Here is a 21109-nt window from a genome sequence, read left to right on the forward strand (position 1 = left end):
CGAGACACTCAGTGAACTGGCCTCCAACTAGGGAGCAAGGGGTTTCAGAGAAGATGGCCCTGCCATTTGCCTCTTTAAGATAGCAGGGCTGGGAAAAGAACGAGGAACATTCAAAAGCTGGAGGCCAAGAGGAAGGGAGAGAGGAGCCGCTGGCTTTCCGTACACCAGAGACTGCATCCGCAGGGTTCTGCTGGTTCGTGGGCTGTGATCTTCCTGGACTGGGCCAAGTCCCTCCCAGCCACAGCCCGCCAGGGGAGGCTGCGGCGTAGAGTGGTGCGGTTTCTACATCCGAGGGAATCCATTGGGCTGTGGGGTGGGGGCCGTACTTCACACGCTGGACTTTCACTCAGAGGCCACATTTCAGGATGACGTGGTAGCCATCATTGCTCTCAGCTGCAAATAGAAACACTGGACATTTCACAGGAAGAAGGGCAAGACAGCATGACCTTGGGGAAGGAGGGAGGGCACGGTACGGGTGTACCGGCAGGAGTCCCGCCACGGATATTGGCTCCAAACAGATGCATAGAGCAAAGGGTGCTAACAAAACCAGGCATTTTAACACATGCTTCATGGCAATGAGCCTTTCTACTACAGCCCTGGGCCCAAGGACTGAAGGCTCTATGTCCAAGAAGGCTTTGAACAAACTGTGGTTTTCGGGGTGTTATGGTCCCCAGCTCTCTGAAGGCAGCTGCTGGCTAGATCCAGAGAACAGGGGGGAAAGGAATGGCCCTGTCAGAGTCCAGAGTCTGTGACCCGGTCATAGGGCATTCATTCTGATATACTTCATACATTCACCTGCCCCGGGCCTAAGGAGGGTCACAGCTAGTCTTTCTGTCTCCTGGCACACGAGTTCCTTCTCAGACACCTTCCCCAAGTGGAACCTTCATGTCCCACCCCAGCCCCAGATCCCTGATCCACCAGGCCTACAGGCTGAGTGAGGGAGTTCATGGAGAACACATCTCCTGGCAAGGATTTCCCCTTCAGAACAGACTATGGGGGCCAATCTCAATAGTTCTCACATTTCCAGGGCAAGGCTTCACAGGAAGTCTGCGTTCCTTTTCCCCAAATGATGTCCCCAGATAACGCTGTCTCCAGGGACCCACCGCGCAGGCAGACCCCACTCACCCTATTACCCAGAGAGGAGGCAGGGGGCACAGCCAGGAGAAGGGGTGAGGGGGCTTTACCTTTCAAGGTACTGAGGATAAAACAAGACTCATCCTGGAAATTCTGCACCATCTGAAAGGCAAAAGACAGACCATGTCCCTTCAACAAGGACTTCCTAATATGAAAAGCCTCAGTGACACAGAGCTAAGCCACCACAGCTGGCGGAAATGACGGTCACTGTGTTTGCACAAATGCAGGAGAACGGTTCCACTAACACTTACTAAGGAAACATGAAACAAGATAAATGTACAAAATGATTACCATTTTAAGTAACAAAAACTGAACAGAAAGGACAGAAAGGAGCCTGGCAGGGAAGCACAATGTGCACATTTAATACAGAACTACATGTTTGTTTGCTTTCGTTTTGCGTTCTCCTAGTTACTTGGTCCTCCAATCCCTACAGTGGCCACATTACAGAAGCGTGTGTGTGTATAATAGCAACAACGACAAAAAAATTACAGTGCTTAAAAAAAAAAAAAATACCTTGGTGATTGGTAGCCTCCGTATATCAGAGTCCCAGGAGGACCAATATAAACACAGCGCCACCCCCTATGTGTACAAAGTGGCAGGAATGGAAGCATTACTCAGCCAAGTCTCTCCAGTTCTCATTCTGATTAACTACCAAGTGACCTTGGGCAAGTCAACCTTTTTCCTGCTGGTCTCCATGCCCTATCTGTAAAATGGGGCCGTTTCCATAACAGAAGAACAAAACCAGGGTGTAGAACAATGGAAACTGGCACCCGCTGCTGGTGGAGTGTTCAGCCATATGACCGCTTTATGAAACTTGCCCGCAGGATCTAGGACATTCCTCCTACAGGCTGGGGTTCTAGATAAACTCCGGCACGTGGACACACAAAGCGCACCTGAGAATGTTTAGAGCAGCGCTGTCTGTTAACTAGAGGGGGCGCCTGGCTGGCTCCGTGGGAGGAGCATGGGACTCTTGATCTCAGGGTCATGAGTTCGTGCCCCACGTTGGGTGTGGAGATTGTTTAAACAAAAACTTAAAAGAAACTGCTAACTGGAGACCGTGCCTGTGTCAGTCAGCAGAAGCACGAACAAACTGTGGCCTAATCATGCTACACCATTCAGTGCACCACTGGCCTCCAGCAGCATCTGACCTGTGTGAAATCTCAAAAATATACAGGGAATCGGGGCGCCTGCGTGGCTCAGTCGGTTAAGCGTCCGACTCCGGCTCCGGTCATGATCTCGTGGTTCGTGAGTTCAAGCCCCACGTCGGGCTGTGTGCTGACAGCTCAGAGCCTGGAGCCTGCTTCGGATTCTGTGCCTCCCTCTCTCTCTGCCCCTCCCCTGCTTGCACTCTGTCTCTCTCTTTCTCAAAAATAAATAAAAATTCAAAAAAAATTTTTTAAATATACAGGGAAATGAAAGAAAGTCACGGAAAAATATGCTATTATTCCACCTATATCAAGTTTTAAAATAGGCAAAATTAAATATGTTGAGGAGGAACAAAGGAGCGATTAACACAAAATTCAGACCAGCAGGTGGAGGGATGGAGTGGAACAGGAAAGGAGCCCACAAAGGGGCTAACACAATATGGCACTAACCTGAGTGCAGGTATCGGGCACTTAAGCATACATCTGCCATATTTCACAATATCAACAGAAAGAATATTAAAAATATACTTAAACATACCCCCAACAGACATAGACTAGCCAACACGATGGCAAAACCCCTTTCCAAATTAAAAAACTCAAGCTACATTTTATTGCCCCCCAAATCCTGCAAATCCATCCACCTGTCGACCCCTGCCCCTCCCTGCAGGGCCTAATGATGCATGAAGTACATTTATTCTATACTACTGGCCTGTGCCCTCTAGGACTCTTGGCGGCCCAGCCACTTGGGCATGCAAAGCCCTAAGCAGAGCCCACTTGGGCTTAATCAGTAACTCCCTTGTTTAATTAAGTGCCCTTGCACCTCAGGGGCTGGCTCCGCGGCTGGCCAGGCTGCCTCCAGCACTCTGGCAATTAAGAACCAAAGGTTTCCAATTGATTCAGGGTTAAGAGGCAAGGAGACTTCAGGGGAATAAGAATCGCCTACTTAGCTGAGGTAGCTTTTGAGTTCTGTTCTCTGCTTCACTTGCTTAACTGCTCACTCTGGAGGGCACAGGGCAAGCTGGGGAAGGAACTTCCTGCAGGGACCCGTGAAATTGCAAGGGTTCCGCACATTCTTGGCTTTTGTCTTCACCAAAGAAATTCATTGTGAAATGCAAAGTGACACATTTTCCGTGCCACTACAGCAGTCCATCGCTCAGGGTGTCTCAACCTTCCTGGCTACTCTAAAGTTAGTGCTCAAGTCGGGAACTCTGGGCTTCATCTTATCTGTGAAATGGGGGTGCAAAAATAGCTGCACTGGATTTGAACGTAATGACACGGAAGGAGTTCTGAACCGGTGACAAAGACAGCAAGTTGCAGAAAATGTACAGCTGGACCTTTGGGATGTGCGTGTGCGTGTGTGTGTGTGTGTGTGTGTGTGTATGTGTTAAAGATTTTATTATTTTTAAGAAATCTCCACACCCAACATGGGACTTGAACTCACAACCCTGAGATCAAGAGCTGCGTGCTCCACTGAGCCAGCCAGGCGTCCATCTTTGTCATGTGTTTTTAAAACCCACACCTACACAACCTACACAACGCTCGGGCACATGACGGACGCTCGCACAAAACGTCGTCTGGCAGAATCCCTTCCAAGCTAACATAAACTCTTCTAGGAAAAGAGTGGGGAAGATAAGGACCCTTCACATTTGCCTTCAGCTGGTTTACACTTTTTAAATTTTTTTTAATGTTTGTTTATATTTGAGGTGGGGGGAGAGTGGGGGAGCGACAGAGAGAGAGGGAGACACAGAATCCGAAGCAGGCTCCAGGCTCTGAGCCATCAGCATAGAGCCTGATGCCGGGCTCGAACCCACAAACCGTGAGATCATGACCTAAGCCAAAGTCAGACGCTTAACCGACTGAGCCACCCAGGCGCCCCGATTTACACTTCCTGACTTATACTAATTGTGAATTGCTTTTGAGTTCAAAAGGAAGGCAATCGCTGCCCCCTTGCCAACCTCCAGGACCAAACTGCCATGAAATGGGGGGCTCTCACCACCCCTATCTGGGGTCTCCTGGTGCCTGATGCTATTTTCTCATTTTATCCTTACTCCAACCTCCTTGGTGGGTATACTTATCCCCATTTTACAGATGTGTAAACTGAGGCTCACAGAGGTTACGTAAATTTGCCCCAGGTCACTCCGCTCCTGGAAGCAAGGTCCAGGTGGGGACGCGCATCCAATCTCAAAGCCCACATCTGCTCTGCACTCCCAGCCACCATTCGGGTGCCATGTCACCTACAGTCCTTTCCAGATGCTTTCAGAGTTCTCACAGGGGGCTGAGGGGGCTGCCCCTGCCCCCATTAGCCCAACTGTGTTTATAAAGGCCTCATTTCAGGGGAGGTGGCACAGCCTGTTGTCTACGAGCTGGGCTCTACAGCCAGACACTAGGGTTCCCATCCCCTTACCAGCTGTGAGACCTGGGGCAATTACTCAGCCTCTCTGTGCCTCCAGTTTCCCATTTATGAAATGGGATCATTTTACCCACTTCACAGGAAGCTGTTGGGATTACACGAATCACTACACGGGCACTTAGAACAGTAAGCAGCGGATAAATACCTACACTCCTTACTGTTATTATCAAGAGGAGGGACCGGGATAGAACAGGCCTGAAAGCTCTGTTCTGCCGTGTGCAGGAATGCCTAAACATCCCGGCAAACCAGTTTAATTAATAACCCCCTCCTTAGCCGTGAGTGCGATCAGATCACCGTGTGCCCTCTGCCAGCGGCCACTTGGGCCGTGTACAGGTCTGTGCGGCCAAGGACAGACCCAGGAAGGCTGCGGCGCCTCCACCATTCAGCACAGGAGGGCTCCGTTCTCTCACACGACCTGCATCCTCCTCTCCATCACCCAGCCCCCTGGGACCGCCACCCACCCTCCTCCCAACTTCTTCCAGCCCTGACCGTAAGCACCCTGAGGGCAGGGGTGCAGTCTGTGCCGTGGCTCCTGCATGGCGCCTGGCTGAGGATGGGGCCTGGAGTGGATACTAGAGAACTATTTAGAGCCACAGAACTCTCTCCCCCTGCACTCCGGGTGCAGTCAAGGGCATGTGGCACGCAGATGAGACTTAGCGGCCATCTCTGGATGGAAGTCATCCCCAAGCCCCAGGGGGTGCCTCCCCGCAGCCCCAAGACCCGGGCCGCAAGTCGGGGCTGGGCAGCGCTCACCTCGTTGCTGACCACCACGTGGATGCCGGTGGGGCCCTGCCGATAGACTCGGTGGATGTGCTGGGGGGAGATGCTGTACAGGTTGGCAATCTTCTCAACCAGCTCCAAGGTGGTCAGCTCCTCCAGGAAGATGGCGTGGTACACTGCAGGGTGAGGGACAGGGCCTTCTGTAGAACACACGCCTGCTTTCTAAGGAGCCCACCCCTGTGCCCACCCCCCATCAGTCACTGGGTTGTAAGGATGCCCATGCCCAGACTGATTCGCCAGGACCTGGCTGGAACAGGCACAAAGCCCCTGCACGGCCCAGTGACAGGGGAACCGCAGCGAGGCTATGGGTCCTCATTCCCGTACCCGTCTCTCCTGGGGGGATCTTCCATAGAATGTAGAATTCCTGCGTCTGCCCCACACCCAGTGACACCCATTTAGGGTTGGGAGCTAGAGCGAGAACAGCTGGCACAACTCTGTATTTTAACAAGCTTCCAGTGATTCTGACGTGCGGCCAGACGTGCACCCTCGCAGGAGAGAGGAGAAATCCTGTGTCCCCTTTCCTTCCTTTCTGTTGCACAGAGGGGCCATTGGATGGCTTTGGGGGAGCAAAGAGCGGGATTTAAGGATAACTGCCACTTGACAGCAGGCGAGTCTCGTCCTTACCCTTCCCCGCAGCACAAATACTACTCGGCTCCAGCACTGTGACCACAAAGGGAAGGGGGGCGCTGGGAGTGTCACCAGCCCGCTGGAAGACAGCAGTGACCCCGAGGCTGGAAACGCTTCCTTATTCGAAACCCAAACGAGCCAGGCGGGAGCCAACTCTGGGCTCCCTGCGGTGGACTACACGCTCAGGGGTGAGGGGAAGGGTGCACAACCAGATTAGAGGTTCCCAAACTCCTACCTCAACCAAGGAACCCTTGGTTCCAGAAAGTCTGATCAGAGATCCCATTCTTTCAAAAGCGTGTGTGCGTGCACGTGCAAACGCACACACCTCGGCTCCCCCTGAAGGGGTGCCAGCCGGGCAACAGATCCGCCGTCCCAGGACGTCAGACAGGCCGACTGGCCGTCCGACTCCGCAGAGGAGGTGGCCGCTGTGTGCTGCCCCTTCCCGTGCAGACAGCAGCTCCAAATGCCAGCCTCTCTCATGGGAGTCCTTTTTATAACACTTCTAACCTACCTGTGTTTCTTTCCAACGTCAGAGCCTGCTCCACTTTTTCTGAGTTCACTCTGCCAACAGATCAGGCTGGCCACAAACACCCAGACGGCTCGCAGGCCAGCACCCTGTGCTGTAACCTTTTGTCGCTGGCCCTGCCTGCCCCCAGCTGAGTGTGGTGCCCACCAGGAGTGCTTGGAGCGGCTGACAGGATCAGTGGGACACTCCCCTGAACGCCTCCCAAGCCACTTCTCATCCGGGGTCTGGTGGGGGCAGCCTGGGGAAGCACGAGGCTCTAGAGTAGGCAATCCCAGGTTCAAATCCCAACTCGGCCACATGAGAAACAAGGCCGCGAACGATCTCTACACGTCCCAGAGCCTCGGGGCACGTGCAGGGTCAGCTCCACGAGCTGAAATCCGTCCTTCACAGGCTGACAGTTGCAAAGCAGGGGGAGGAGCCAGACATCCTCCAGAAGCATACAGGCGCCAGACCCAGGGCTCAGAAGCCAGTTCCTGGGGTCCAACTGTTTGGGTTCTGGCTCTGCCTTGTACGACGCTGTCGTTTTGGGGCAGTTAGCCACTCTGTGCCTCAGGGTCCCCCACAGTGAGACAACGTTCCCAACAGTTCCTACTAGAAGCAAATAAGTGAGCACACGGAGCCCTTTGGACAGGGCCAGAGCGATCTGGAGGGACCCACAGAGGCACACAGGGTGCTCCCTTGCTCCCTGCAGACACACACAGAGCACAGACTCTACTGACACTGGCAAGCGCCCAGAAGCAAAGCGCTTCCCCTTCCCTGCCTCGTCTCGCTGAAACCGCACGCCCTGGGGGTTGGGTTGCTGTCTCTATTTCACACATGTGGAAGCTGCGGCACAGGCCCTGGTACCCTGCCCGAGGCCACACGGCCAACAGGCCACACGGCCGGCACTGGGCCTGACCTCAGCCGTGTCCTCTCACCAAACTGCCTCCAGACTAGACTGCCGACCGGAAAGAGCCACGTGCCCCTGAGGTGCTCCTCAGCCCTCGTGCGGCCACCAAACCACACGGGAAAGACTTATCCAGCTGGGGGAAACCACAGGAGGCCACACTGCGGGAATATGGCCACTGAGTGTCACCTGTCACCAGCCTGGGAGCCAGAAGGCCCCACTCCCAATACCACAAGTGGCTAAGTGGCTCTGGGGGAACACACCCCCTCCCTGGGCCTGTTCCCCAGGTAGGAAGGAAATAAGCTGGACCACACGTTCTGCGGGATGACCTCCACCTTAAAACATTTCGATCCCAGGAGGAAGTTGAACAAAAACTCCTCCTGCACGAAGCCGGAGTGAGATGGGTTCAGTGGCAACGTTCTCTGCAAGAGGACTCAGGCTGCTGCTACATCTTCCTGTTACTCTGCCAACCCCTATAATCGGCCCTGGGTTGGGGAGGGGTGCCCACAACTCACCACACAGACTGCTGTCCCCACCGCCATCCCGCTTCTGCTGCAGGGGCGCTCGGTTCTGCTCCAGCTCCTGACAGACGTAAATGGTCATCTTCGGCCTCACATTCCTGGCAGGAGCAGAGGAAATAAATAGCGGGGAGGGGGGAGGGGGAGAGGGGATGGGGGAGAGGGGATGGGGGAGGGGGAGGAGGACCAGGCTCTGTTGTTCCGGAACGTTCCAGCATGCAGGGGCCCATACTTGTGCTGGGCCTCTACGGCTGCACGCGTAGAGGTCCCACAACAGGCCATGAGGGCACTCTGCCCAGAACACGAGGCTCAAGACACAAGGCGTTTTTCAGGGTGGTAACAAGCACAAACACCTTCTCCGGCTTTCCAGAACTCAACATGCCCACCGCCTTCCATCCTCACACACCCAGCGAGCTGGAACCTCATTTTACAGAGGAGGAAACTGAGGCTCACAGGGATGAAGGCTTTAACCCCGTTGTAAAACCCGTAAGAGGCAGATCAGATCTGAGATTCACACCCCGGCTCTCTCCCTCCCTCTAAAACTGGGCTGTTCACGTGTGAAAGTTAAATGAAATTTAAAACTCACACGCTCAGTCGCATTAGCCTGAAACCAGGCACTCCACGGCCACACGAGGCCGGGGCTGCCGTACTGAGCGGCGAGGCCCAGAACACTTCTGCCGCAGTAGGTGGCTCCCTCAGACCCAGCCCCGCCCTCCAGTCTGCCCAGAGAACCAGGCGCTGCGGCATGAGGCTGAGTAGCCAATCCAGGCCTCCCTCTGGGAGGAGGCAGCTGGAAACCCAGGACCATGCAAGCCACTGGGCACCCAGGGAGAGGCTGAGGGGCTGACATCCAGAGCCAAGGCTCATGCCAAAAGAGAGCGAGAGAGAGAGAGAAAGGGAGGGGCCTCCGGGCAAGATGAGCAGCGGCCGGCCGGCCCAGCCCCGCCCCACCCATGACCCTGATTCCCCCCTCAAAGGGCCTCCTTCTGCACCTGCCCCCTGAGGAGCCCTGTCCCTACCAGCCAGCCCGCCGGGATGGGGCCTCCTGCCACCCCCTCTATCCAGCTGGACACTGACACCCACCGGCCTTTGATGGCATTAAAGAGCCGGATCCCATCGGCAGGGCCACAGATCTGGACCAAATCGTCTCGAGACATCTTAAGCAAGTCAGCACCTAGGTAGGTAAATGAGGCCGCTCGTTAGTGGGACATACAGAAAAGGTTCCCTCCCTGGGCACCTGCAGATGCTGCGCCATGGGCGGGGGGACAGGGAAGAGTCTGCCTCATCCTCAGGGAGCATCAGACATTCCAGGGAGAAAGAAACAGCAAAAAGATAAACATCAGAAAACCACCGCACAAGAGAGGAGTAGTGTTCTCAAAACTCGGCAGAACAATTGGGCATCTATGAGAGCTGAGAGGTCCTCACAGCCTGTGCCTGCCTGCCGCTCCCTCCACACCGTTCACCGGCACGTAACATATGGGCATGGCACCCAGCACGGGACGCTGGTCGCACATGCACTTGCCTGAATACAAAAGTACATGGCTCGCCAGAGGTGGCCGCTCTGAAGGCACCCGTGCTCCCGGCGCACAAATCAAGAGGCAGAATGCTCCCACCCCCCACAGGCCCCTCGTGCCAGCCAGCCCCCCTCCCTGCCAATGGGGAACTGCTGTCCTCATTTCTCACAGGCAGGAGTTTTGCGTGCGTCTTTGAAACTGACATAAGTGGAACTGAGTCGGCTGTGTTTTCCGATGTCTGCTCCTCCCTCCAAGCTCTACTTAAGGGCTCGTTCATGCTGTTTGTGGTTACACATCATTCATGCCCTTTCTTAGACATTATTGGTTGGGTGCATACACCACACTCACGTGTCCCTTCTGCCGACAGGCACTGGGCATGCTCCCAGTTGGGAGCGATTATGAATAAGGTCTATGAACATCCTCGTCTGCAGATACAGTCTCTTCCTCAAAGCTCAAGGAGTCCTCTACAGGCTTGTACCCATGTGGACTCTCCGAGGCACAAGTATGCTATGAGCCTTCTGCTGAAAACCGGCCAACAGCCACATGGCCAGGAGTGACAATATCCATATTCCCCTTTTCCTGCCACAGTTAAGATACAGTTTCAGGTGTATTTCTGTAGGCACAACGGCTCCCCGACACGGAGTAAAAGCCAAACTCCCTCCACTCTTCTACCAGGCCCCTCAGTACCTCTCTGACCTCACCTCCTTCCCCAGTTCCCTTGGCCCCAGTCACCTGGGTGCTCTGCTCTGTGGTCATACCAGTCAGGCATCCACCTTGTGGCCTCTGCACTTTCACCCCGCTTGGAAATTTCACTGCCCCCCTCCCCACTTGGCTCACGTCCCTCCCTTGGCCCAGCCTCTGCTCAAGGGCACTTCTCTGGTTCACACACTGACTCGAAGCTGCAAGGACCCCTGAGGACAACGTCCCTGTCCCACCGTCCTCGTACTTGCCCCCCAGCACAGAGGAAGGTCTTAACAGAAGCTGGGCTGAAAGATGACCACGTGCGGTGCTCCTTCCACTGCCACAGATGCCCTTGGGGGTCGCTCCTCTAGTTCTGGCCAAAACTCTCCTCTCCCTGTCACTCTGAGCTGACTCGGCTTGGTGGCAATGTTCACTGCTCACTCTACCCTTACACCCCACAGCCCTGGCTCTGGGTCTCTAACAGCCCTGTCAGCAAGGGCTTCAACAACCATTTAGAGAAGGAAGGACCAGATTCCCCTTCTCACCTGTGGCTTCACCACCATCTCACAGTTCGTGGCTCTGGAGACCGTGTGACCGACAGGCAGCATTACCAGGAAGGCTTGCTGAGTATGCAGCGGCCTCGTTTGCCTGGCCAAGGGGGCCCTTCCAGGTAGACTAGAGCCCGCCCCATGGGACCCACATGGTCCACTCTAACAGCCACCCTCGACTGGAAGCTTCTAGGGGCAGGATGTCCTAATTTAGCACTTGGCCCAGGGTCGGCAAATGTGAGTGAGTGACCAATATGCTGGGTCCCCAGGACAAAACCACGGCCCTGCAGGCACAGCAGGAGAGTCCTGGAAGGTAACTAGCTTTGTTAAGTGTTTCTAAGATCTAAGACGTGGGTCTTAAAAACAACATAGGGGCACCTAGGTGGCTCGGTTAAGCATCTGACTTCGGCTCAGGCCACGATCTCATGGTTCATGGGTTTGAGCCCCACGTCGGGCTCTATGCTGACAGCTCAGAGCCTGGAGCCTGCTTCAGATTCTGTGCCTCCTTCTCTCTCTCTGCCCCTACCCTGCTCGCACTCTGTCTCTCCTTCTCTCAAAAATAAATAAACGTTTACAAAAAAATTTTTTTAATAAATAAATTAATTTTAAAAAATAAAAAATAAATAGCGGCTCCTGGGTGGCTCAGTCGGTTGAGCATCCAACTTCGGCGCAGGTCATGATCTCGCAGTTCATGAGTTCAAGCCCCACGTTGGGCTCTGTGCTGACAGCTCGGAGCCTGGAGCCTGCTTCGGATTCTGTGTCTCCCTCTCTCTGCCCCTTTCCCGCTCATGCTCTCTCTTTCAAAAATGAAACGTTAAGGGAAAAAAAAAATTAAAAATAATAGATAGATAGATAGATAGATCACAGAGATGCTCTCACCCGAGAAGCTGGCAAAGAGCCGGCAAAACTGTGAGAATCTGTTTCGGTGCAGCCACTGCTGGGCGTCCTGGATCGAGGCCGATGGAAGCAGGTGCTGCAGGCAGAGAGAAGGGGCCTTGAAATGACCAGGCAGGGTCTACCCAGGGACACGCGGCCAGAGAGCCTGGTTGCAGACACTTACATCATTGCCCAAGGGCAGGGTCTCCACTGGGTGGGTTGGAGAGCTGTTCCTGCAAAGGAAGAGAACAGGTCATAAGGCATGAGGATGCCTTCCGGGACACAGGAAGGTCCCCAGGCCAGGCCTCTCACCTCCCCTCAGGTATGGTGTTGGCTGCAAATGCAGCAGGGCGTCCAGAATTTCCCAGGTCAGAGAGTGTAGGCAGTAACCACCTGCACAGCCCCTCAAAATCCCTGGCCAACCGTTCAGGGTAGACACGATGTTCTGGCTGGCAACACAGCCGGGCCAGCGATAACCCCTCCACCCCAAGCTCAGGGTCTGTTTGCATCCGATTCTCTCCCACACCATTTCCACCCCAGCCTCAGCCCCAGGGAAGGACACCTGCCCTAAAAGCCCCAGACACGACTCTGCACAGTGACTTGGTGCCTGGACAGCGGCAGCTAAACACTTCTCTCTGCGGAGACAGGACAGGGCTGGGGGCTCCCCAGGGAGGCATCCTGCAGTGAACGACAGCCACCCCGGGACGTCCGTCCACGAGGAAAACAGTCTCATCATTGGAGGCACACCGACCTCCTTTCAAGGGCTTGCTACAGAGAAGGCACAGACCTAAATATCTGGATTTTTTTTTTAATTTTTTTTTTCAATGTTTATTTATTTTTGAGACAGAGGAAGATAGAGCTTGAACGGGGGAGGGCCAGAGACAGAGGGAGACACAGAATCTGAAACAGGCTCCAGGCTCTGAGCTGTCAGCACAGAGCCCAATGAGGGGCTCTAACTCACAGACCGCAAGATCATGACCTGAGCCGAAGCCGGACGCTTAACCGACTGAGCCACCCAGGCACCCCTAAATATCTGGATTTTTAAGTTGAGAGAAAAATACACTTTATTTTTTTTAAGTTTATTTATTTTGAGAGAGAGCACAAGCAGGGGAGGAGCAGAGAGAGAAAGGGAGAGAAAGGGAGAGAGAGAGAGGGAGAGAGAGAGAACGAACCCCAAGCAGGCTCCATTCCGTCAGCGTGGAGCCTGACACAGGACTCGATCTCACAAACCATGAGATCATGACCTGAGTCAAAACCAAGAGTCGGACCCTTAAGTGGCTGAGCCACCCAGGCACCCCAAGAGAGAGATACATTTTAAAATGACCCTCCCAGAGGTGCCTGGGTGGCTCAGTTGGTTAAGCATCCATCTTCGGCTCAGGTTATGATCTCGCGGTTCGCGAGTTCAAGCCCCCCGTCGGGCTCTGTACTAACAGCTTAGACCCAAGAGCCTGCTTCGAATTCTGTGTCTCCCTCTCTCTCTGCCCCTCCCCCATTTGCAGGCACGCGCGCTCTCTCTCTCTCTCAAAAATAAGCATTAAAAAAAATTTTTAATGATAAAATGATTAAGTTTCAATTTGTGTGTACCTTATCACAGTAACAATGAAAAAAAGGCCCTTGCAGGGATGACCCTCAGACCAGTCATCGGTAACAACAGCTACGCTTTGTCACGTGTCTTTGAGGCCCGGGGCACCTTACACACGTTCCCCTGACCCCGCATGGAATCCTGACGCCCTTGGTAGTGGGGAGAGCAAGACTGAGGGAGGTTAAGGAACTGCCCCCGCAAAAGGTGGGATTTAACACACGGTCCGCCTGATTCTGAACATGACATCTTTTCTATGCCCCCCCCAGCCCCCCTCACCTTGTGAAATCAAGTTCATAGACACTCTTGTGTGATAAGCACAAGTTTTGAGGCATCCCAGGTTCCACGCCCACATCTCCCCCTGCCCCCAGGAACAGGATCAAGATGTGCACGGCCATCACAGGGCGCCGTGGGCCCTTCCTGTGCCACAAACCCCGGGAAAGGCCGGACCGACACCCGCCAGCCCCTGCACTACCGTCACCTTAGAGTCAGTGTGGCCTGTGCATTTGCAGAGCTGGGTGACCAGTAACGAGGCCACTTCTGGGTTACAAGCCCTGAAACCCGGGGCCAGGATCACCCTGGGCTGACCCTGCTACCCAGAGAACGTGCACAAGGATCGCAGAGAGAACCAAGAAGGCCCCTCGCGGCCACTGCAGCCACCCAGACAGCTGCCTCCCAAGGCCCCATCTGTGTAGGGGGCCATTCTGCCCTGGAGGGCCCCTGCAGACCAACCTGCTTTTACCGGGGGAAGGCGTGGGCAGGCAGGTTGTGGGCTGTTGCCCCACAGATGGGTGTTTACAGACACATGTCCACGCACAGAAAGCTGTGCAAATATTACAAACACCTCCCCGAAACCCAAATCAATGCCAAGGTACTAAAGGAGGGAAAAACGCAGAGAAGAAGATCCAGAAAGGAGCCTATACCCACGATCACTCCATGGACTCTTAGAGGGAGAAAACAGCAGACGTACCCTTCGCCGAGGCCAAAGCTGTTTGGAGAGCCATTGTAGCTGGGAGATGGGGCGCTGTTCACCTGATAGGCCATGTCGGGCCACGGGGAGCACTGCAGAAAGAGCACAGGGCAGCGGTGACTCGGGGGCCATTGTACTCAGGAGGAACTCGGGCAGCAGCAGCCATCGAGGCCGGTGCATGCAACCACCGAGCCCTCAACACCTGGCCCACATTCTCCCGGGGCCCATGTGAGCCAGCAAAGCATGGGTTACTTGGGCCACACAGAAGAAACCAAGCATGGCAGAGAAGACACCTGCCATTCAGTCATACCCAGAGCAAGCAAGGTGTGGCATGTGTCTCTCTGAGCTTCCCAGAAGTCACACCAGCGAGGGCAAGAAACATCATCCATCACCTGGGTCCACAAGGAGAGAGCCAGCTGCCCAGAGGCAGGTTTCCCAGGCACAGACAAATGTGGGTGAATGCACGCAACAGGGAGCACTGGACCCAGGTAACTCCCAAACAAAAATAATCAGTAAAGCTCAGAACTAAAACCTGCACTATTTGAAACCAGAATCAGCCGACGGGCCCTGGAGAGCAGGAGGCACTTGCTCAATCTCCGGGGGCAGCCCCCCTTCACCATCATTCTGTGCGTGCTTAGTGTGGGTCAGGTGTCCTGCTAGGAGCTCAGGGAGACAAGCCACACGGAAGATGTGATCCTTGGCCTCCGAGGAACTTCTTATGCAGAAACCAAAAATGAACGTATGTGAGAATCGCCCAGAGAAAGCACAGACATACAGGTTTTGCCTGTTGGGGCAGCCAGCAGACCCAGTATTCACTTCTTCCCTTCCCGGTGAGGACACCTCTTTGGAGAGGGCCAATTTGAAGCGTTCCTGAAGATTTACTATCAGCCGCCGAACCACAGGTTGGCAAATATTTAACTCTGTGGTGAGCGTGGGTTGGAATTTGTTGGTGCTAAATCCGGGAGCCAAGGAGGAAAGCCGACAAACTGTCACCTCACAAGGTCACAGGCCAGGTGGGGGTTTTGACCAACCACACTGCTCTGACAAGGACTTGGGGGGTTTCTGAAGCACCCCCGGACCTCTCCTCCCCTGGGGAAGTCAGGAGATAGCCCGGAGCAGAGAGGTTGAGGCTCAGCCGGGAAGGAAGAGGTGTCTGTAGATGCAGGGCAGTGGGAGCATGGAGGCCAATCCCGGATGGCATCACAGGGGAAGGGATCGAGGCCTGGGGAGAACCCACCGGTCTGAGCCCTAATTCCTAAATGCAGGGCCTTGCACTGCTTTGCTGCCGAGAGTAAGGCAGGCTCTTCCTGTCCCAGGGCTCACTGGCCACTGTATCCCGAGTTAGATGAAACACCAGTACGTATCGGCCTGTGCCGCCAAATTAGCTTCCAGACTACCTTGTTGCAGACAGCCTTCTGCCCATGGCTGAATACACGTGCTCATACACACACCCCATCAGCCAGGACCAGGACCAGCCACTGTTCTCTTAGATGCTCTGTAGCCGGGCCTCACCCTTGACATCGCCTTAACCCCACCATGGCCGGCGCTGGGCCTCATGCGTGTGTGGAGGGCCTTTCAAGTTATTCGGTGAACAGACACCCACTGGCTGTACTGATTACAGAACACAGTGGGGAACAGCTGTTTAAACAAACAACAGAGCCCACCCAGGAAGAGGTGGCACCAGCGGTGACCTGTGACAGGAGGAAGGAGAGCCTGTGACGGCGACGGTCTCAGACGTACCCTGGACAGAGAATGGCTGCAGCGGGTTGCTGTCAGTGTCAGGGTTAGGAGGAAACCCATTCCAACACCTGTCCAAACCACCAAGCAGCAAGCCCGCTGAGAAAGGAAGCCCATGGGTCTTTCTACCACATGCAGAACCTCACGTGCACGGGGTCATCCAATGCTCCCTGTCTCAAATAGCCAGAGCCTGGAAAGAACCCGATGTCCTCCAGTAGGCCATCCAGCTACACAACGGAGGCCACGCCACTGGATAAAGTACTAGAATGCTCTTTGTGAACAGATGGGGAACAGACTCCCATAGGCTATTAAATACAGTTACAGAACAGCATGTCTGTGCGTGCTGTTGGTGCAAAACAAGCAGGTGTGGAGCAAATGTGTGTGAGCTGGCTTCCTTTGCAGAGAAAGCTGGGCCAGACACAGGTGGACCCAGAGACACCAGCTGCCCTTGGGGAAAGCTCGAGGCTAGGGCACCTTTGGGAGAGGTATTTTCTGAGGTACATACACTCTCTTCTACCTTTCGGATTTAGGGCCTTTACCGATCAAAAAAATAATAATAACCCGATTCTGGAAAGTGCAAATGGCAGCCCAGAGCTGGAAGCTATTTCTGGCCATTCGGCCTTATCACACGAACACAGCTCTGGACCCGGGAACCTACCACAATCTAATGGGCACTTTCAATAGAAGCATTCCCTCAAGGTGGGCGATTTCCCGAGAATCTAGACCAACAGTGCCATCGTCCTGCTCCTGGCAGAAAGGCCTGGGCCCCGCACCGGGCACCCGGCCAGCTCACCTCTGTGAGAATGGTGGTCTCGTAGGACGGCTGGTACTTCTCCTTCTCTTGGGCAGTTCTCTTCTCCATCTTTTCCCGGTCGGTCTTCTGTTTCCGGTCAGCTCCCTTTGGCTGCAAGTGCAGAGCACAGAGGTCCAATTAGCCCAAAGTGGGCAGGGGCAGCTGTCAGAGAAAGACCCAGGGCTGAGTGACAGTCCCCAAGGCCTGCACACGACCCACCTCACCCGGGGCCCAGAAGCCCAGGCAGGATCTCTGCACAGGAGAGCGTCTCCCTCGCCTCCCGGGCAGCAAGCACGCAGTCCTCTTCCCGGAGCCCTTGCACTTCCCCACCCAAGGGAACTCACAGCCTGCCAGGGTCCTGCCACTTGGCTGCTCACGGGGAAGGTCAATGCCACTGACCCATGGACAAACCCTTGGGAGCCACAGCAGATCCCACTGCACTCCCTGGGTTACCGGTGCGGGAAGTGTGGTCCGCACCTGCAGGCTAGGAGCCCCTGGACACTCGTGAAGGCCTCCTGACCCCCAGCTCCTGGGACTATGCTGCAGCTCCCCACTCCCACGCCCCACCCACACAGGGTGATACCCCCATCCCGACAGAGCCTCGCCTGGGCGCCAAGCACCCGTGAGCGACTTACAGAGGGGCCCAGGCCTCACAAGCTCCATCAGTTCTTTCATTTACAGGTAAGGAAACTGAGGCTCAAGTCACTTGTCTAAAATGAAGAGGAACCTGTTTGGCTGTTCGGTCTTTAAAAAAAAAAAAAAAAAACTGAAGCAGAACTAAGTGTCGACCAGGTGAAGAGTCCAAGAGAGCGCACCCGGGTGTGTACCACCACCAGGCCGGCCACAGCGGCCCTGCCCGCGGGAGTGCTCTGGACATTCACAGCCTGGTTGGTGGCTTCAGACATCAAGACTCCAAGCAGCCCCAGAACAGAGCAGTCTCACCGCATACACAGTGGACTGTGCCCGGCGTGAAGCAAAACCCGCCCGCTCCCAAGCTCAATGGCACCTTCACAGACTCTCTATGCACCTTCCTCAGGCTACAGCTTTTGGCTCCCAGCTCAAGGGCATTTTAGGAAACAGCTCTCAGGGGGGATGTGATACCCATGTTAGATGGAAATGGGTTTGCAGGGAGTCGGTCACCTGGGGACAGGAACGACAGATCCGGTGTTCAGAGAAAGAGCTGGGCCTGCGGGACCCATACCCCGCTTCGTCTGCCTCCCGCTCCTGTCCCTAACAGGAGGGATTCTCCACTCAGGAGACATGGGGCGAGCCTGCGTGTGGGGCTGGCACTCGGCCCAGCGAGGCCTGGGGGAGGTAGCTGGACAGAGAGGGGTCCTGCCTGTCTCTTCAGAGGCCCTGATGTACCCAGAGCCTCAGGGCAAGGCTCCAACAAGCAGGAGGCTTCCCAGTGATGGGGGCGAGTAGGGGTGGAAGAATGACGGACAGGTTGGCAAGGCTCCGCCCGGTGCTTGCGCACACCTGCTTGAACTGCTTCTGTGATGGGGCTGGATGCATGGGGTGGCCACACCTCCTCAGGCATTCTGAGAAGCCAGTTTCAGGGGACAGGGGCCCCTACACCCCTGCAGGAGATGCCAAGACCTTTCTTGAGTCATTCAAAGAAGCTTCCAGACCAATTCCTCAATAATAGCCGGTGTATGGTCCAGGAGTGTGGTGGGCAGAGCCCTCGCCACTGAGCTTCTGCCTCAAGGTGTAGAAAGGGGAGCTGGTAGGGGGCATGGGGAGGCCTAGGCGCTCCAGGGGGGCAGACACTGTCCCTTCTCTCCTGCTGCCCAGCACAGCCTCTGATCCCTAGGAACTCCACTGGATGCCACAGGACCTGAGGACAAGTACGGCTAGAAGGACCACAAATGTGGTCTGTATATGACAAGGACAGAGGATGACTGGGGACAGGCAAAGACCTCCAGCAGCACAGCTGTGGAGCTGTCCACCGGACCCAGAACTGTGAGATCCTAGAGCAGGCAATAAGACCAGAGGCCGCGGCACCCGGTGCACCAGTGGACAAGGTCAGCAGAAGCGTGTTCTCCAGAGACGGCCACGTCCTGATCCCCAGAGCCGACAGGCTGTCGCCTTATGTGGCAAAAGGGGTAAGGCTGCATGTGGAGTTAACAGAGCTAGCAGTGTGAGATGCAAACAGGAAGGTTATCCTGCATCATCCCGGGGGGTCCAATGTAACCACAGGGCCGCAGAAGTGGGCAAGGAAGGGAGGAGAGGAGGTTGGAGAGGTGTGGCGAGAAGGGCCCGGCCACTCTCGCTCGCTCTGAAGACAGGTGGACAAGTCACAGGCCGAAGGCAGAGGCCTCTAGAAGCTGGAAAAGGTACGGAAAGGGATTCTCCTCCCTTGGAGCCTCCGTAAAGGAATTGAGCCCAGGGAGACCCTTTCAGACTTCGGGCCTCCAGCACTGGGAGATGGTGAATGTGTGTGGCTTTAAGCCCCTAAACGTATGGTAATTTGTTACAACAGCAATAGGCAACCGGTAGAGTGGGTTTGATTTCAAGGAGTCCCGATCCTGAAGCAGGGTTGCGAAGGGTGCTACCGCGGCACCGCTAACTGACCAAGGTGTCCCAATCCACACGGCCCGCCCGCCCTCGCCCCTGGGGGTGCCACAGGCTCCGTCGTGACCCTGCATCTCCCCAGGCCATGCAGGACCTTCAGCTGCGTCACCGGCCACGAATCATCGTTGGGAAGTATCGGTCCAGACCGAGGAGATGAAAAGTAGTAACGGGCAACTGCAGGGGGTGAGCAAGGAAGGACAAGGGAGGAGGTACCTCCAAAAACATTTCTTTCTCTGACAGGAGGCCACTGCAGACAGCGACATGGCCTCGGGCCCTAGATAAGAACATCTGTGGCCAGGATTCCTGCAAGGGGCCTCCTGGCTTGAGTTTAAGGAGAATCGAACTACGGAATCTGTGGCCAGCTACAAAGTGCATGGGAGGAAAACAAAAACCTAAAAACGTTCAAGTCCAGACATTCTTACAAAGTAGAGCTGGGCACGGCCACCTGTGGTGACGGGAGACGGAAGGTGCCACACGCAGAAGGACGCCCACAGCGGCCAGGCCCATCACCCCAAGACATACTGCTCGTGCTCTTCAGGAATCCAGGAGGGAGCCCCGGGCTACAGGGACGCCAAGCCCCCTGCTGGGCCTCCAGGGGGACTGCACAGGTCAACGTGCTGGTGTCACTGTCCAGAGCAGGCAGGGACCTGTGGGCACGTGTGACCCCGGGCGGAACGTGGCAAGGATGTCCTACCTTGAACACCTTGATCTGGCAGCTGGCCGAGTGCAAGTGCTCTGTGTATTCCCCATTGTCGTTCTGCTTAAATGTGTCAATCTGCACTCGGAAAGGCACCCCCTTCTCACCCCCGTGCTTCCTCGGGGTGAATTCTGTGCTGATACAGTGCACCTGGAAGGGGAAACGTGGGCAAGAAGCAAGAAGAGGGACCGGCCCTGGGCTCCGCAAGTGCCCCTGGCCAAATGAAGGTTTCCATCCTGCCTGGTCAGGTGCAGATCTGTGTCAGCCTCCCCACTCTCCCCAGGCCAATGGCCCTCTGTCCTGCTTTATAAAGGACATGCCCTCCCACCTTTGTCCCTTGACCTCGGGGGCCCTGCCTGACCAGCGAAGTCCTTGCCATTGCTCAGGCCCACGGACCCCAGTAGCCCCACCCTCACTTCTCTCCGCAGGCAGACCCCACAGACTGCAGAGGAGGTGGGACCATAGTTAAGCCCCCAATGGCCCTGGTGTCCAGGTCCTGGGGCCAGGCCAGAAGCATGACCAGGGGGCTGGAACCATCTCTGTGTTTCTGCTAAGAACCTACCACACTCAATGTATATTAACACTATAATACTATAATAATGTATTACTGTGGCAATACAACACTATTGTAATAGTGACTTTAAAATACAGTAAGAAGGGTGCCTGGGTGGCTCAGTCAGTTAAGCAACCAACTGGGTTTCGGCTCAGGTCATGATCTCATGGTTCATGGGATTGAGCCCCCTCTCTCCCTCTCTCTGCCCCTCTGCTGCATGCATGCATGCTCTCTCTCTCTCTCCAAATAAATAAACTTTAAAAAAATAAATTAAATAAAGTATGAATATTGTAATTATGTTTTAAAACAAAAGTCATAACTTTTACTGAGCAATTACTATGGACCAGGTACTGCAGTAATGACTTTATGCTCATTGTCCGATTTGTAAGACAGGTGGAAAAACAAAGAGGCTCAGAATGGGACATATAGTGAGTGAGACAGCCTGTGCCAGCCCAGAAGCACAGCGGCCCTGCCATGCCCCTGAATGCATACCAGGTGCCTGACCACTAAATAATTTAATCTTAGAAACTATCATGGAAAAAAATCTTATTTCATATTCTG

General features: G+C 54.9%; 1 protein-coding gene across 1 annotated transcript in view; it reads right to left on the reverse strand.

The window, feature by feature from the left end:
- Window positions 1–306: 306 nt before the first annotated feature.
- The window catches only part of TFCP2L1 (transcription factor CP2 like 1), a 55282-nt gene continuing 34479 nt past the window's right edge, over window positions 307–21109 (reverse strand). Inside the window, exons 6-15 of the mRNA XM_047085312.1 lie at window positions 19993–20145; window positions 16725–16835; window positions 14195–14286; window positions 11830–11878; window positions 11649–11742; window positions 9110–9200; window positions 8024–8127; window positions 5443–5585; window positions 1185–1236; window positions 307–393 (exon numbers count right to left, since the gene is read on the reverse strand). Coding sequence (XP_046941268.1) covers window positions 347–393; window positions 1185–1236; window positions 5443–5585; window positions 8024–8127; window positions 9110–9200; window positions 11649–11742; window positions 11830–11878; window positions 14195–14286; window positions 16725–16835; window positions 19993–20145 — 936 coding nt within the window. The 3' untranslated portion in view covers window positions 307–346. The remainder of the gene's footprint in view (window positions 394–1184; window positions 1237–5442; window positions 5586–8023; window positions 8128–9109; window positions 9201–11648; window positions 11743–11829; window positions 11879–14194; window positions 14287–16724; window positions 16836–19992; window positions 20146–21109) is intronic.

This window comes from Lynx rufus, unplaced genomic scaffold (assembly GCF_022079265.1).
Source record: "Lynx rufus isolate CCGP_SWC_20201006 ecotype Redwood Valley unplaced genomic scaffold, mLynRuf1.p SCAF_2, whole genome shotgun sequence".
NCBI classification, from domain to species: Eukaryota; Metazoa; Chordata; class Mammalia; order Carnivora; family Felidae; genus Lynx; species Lynx rufus.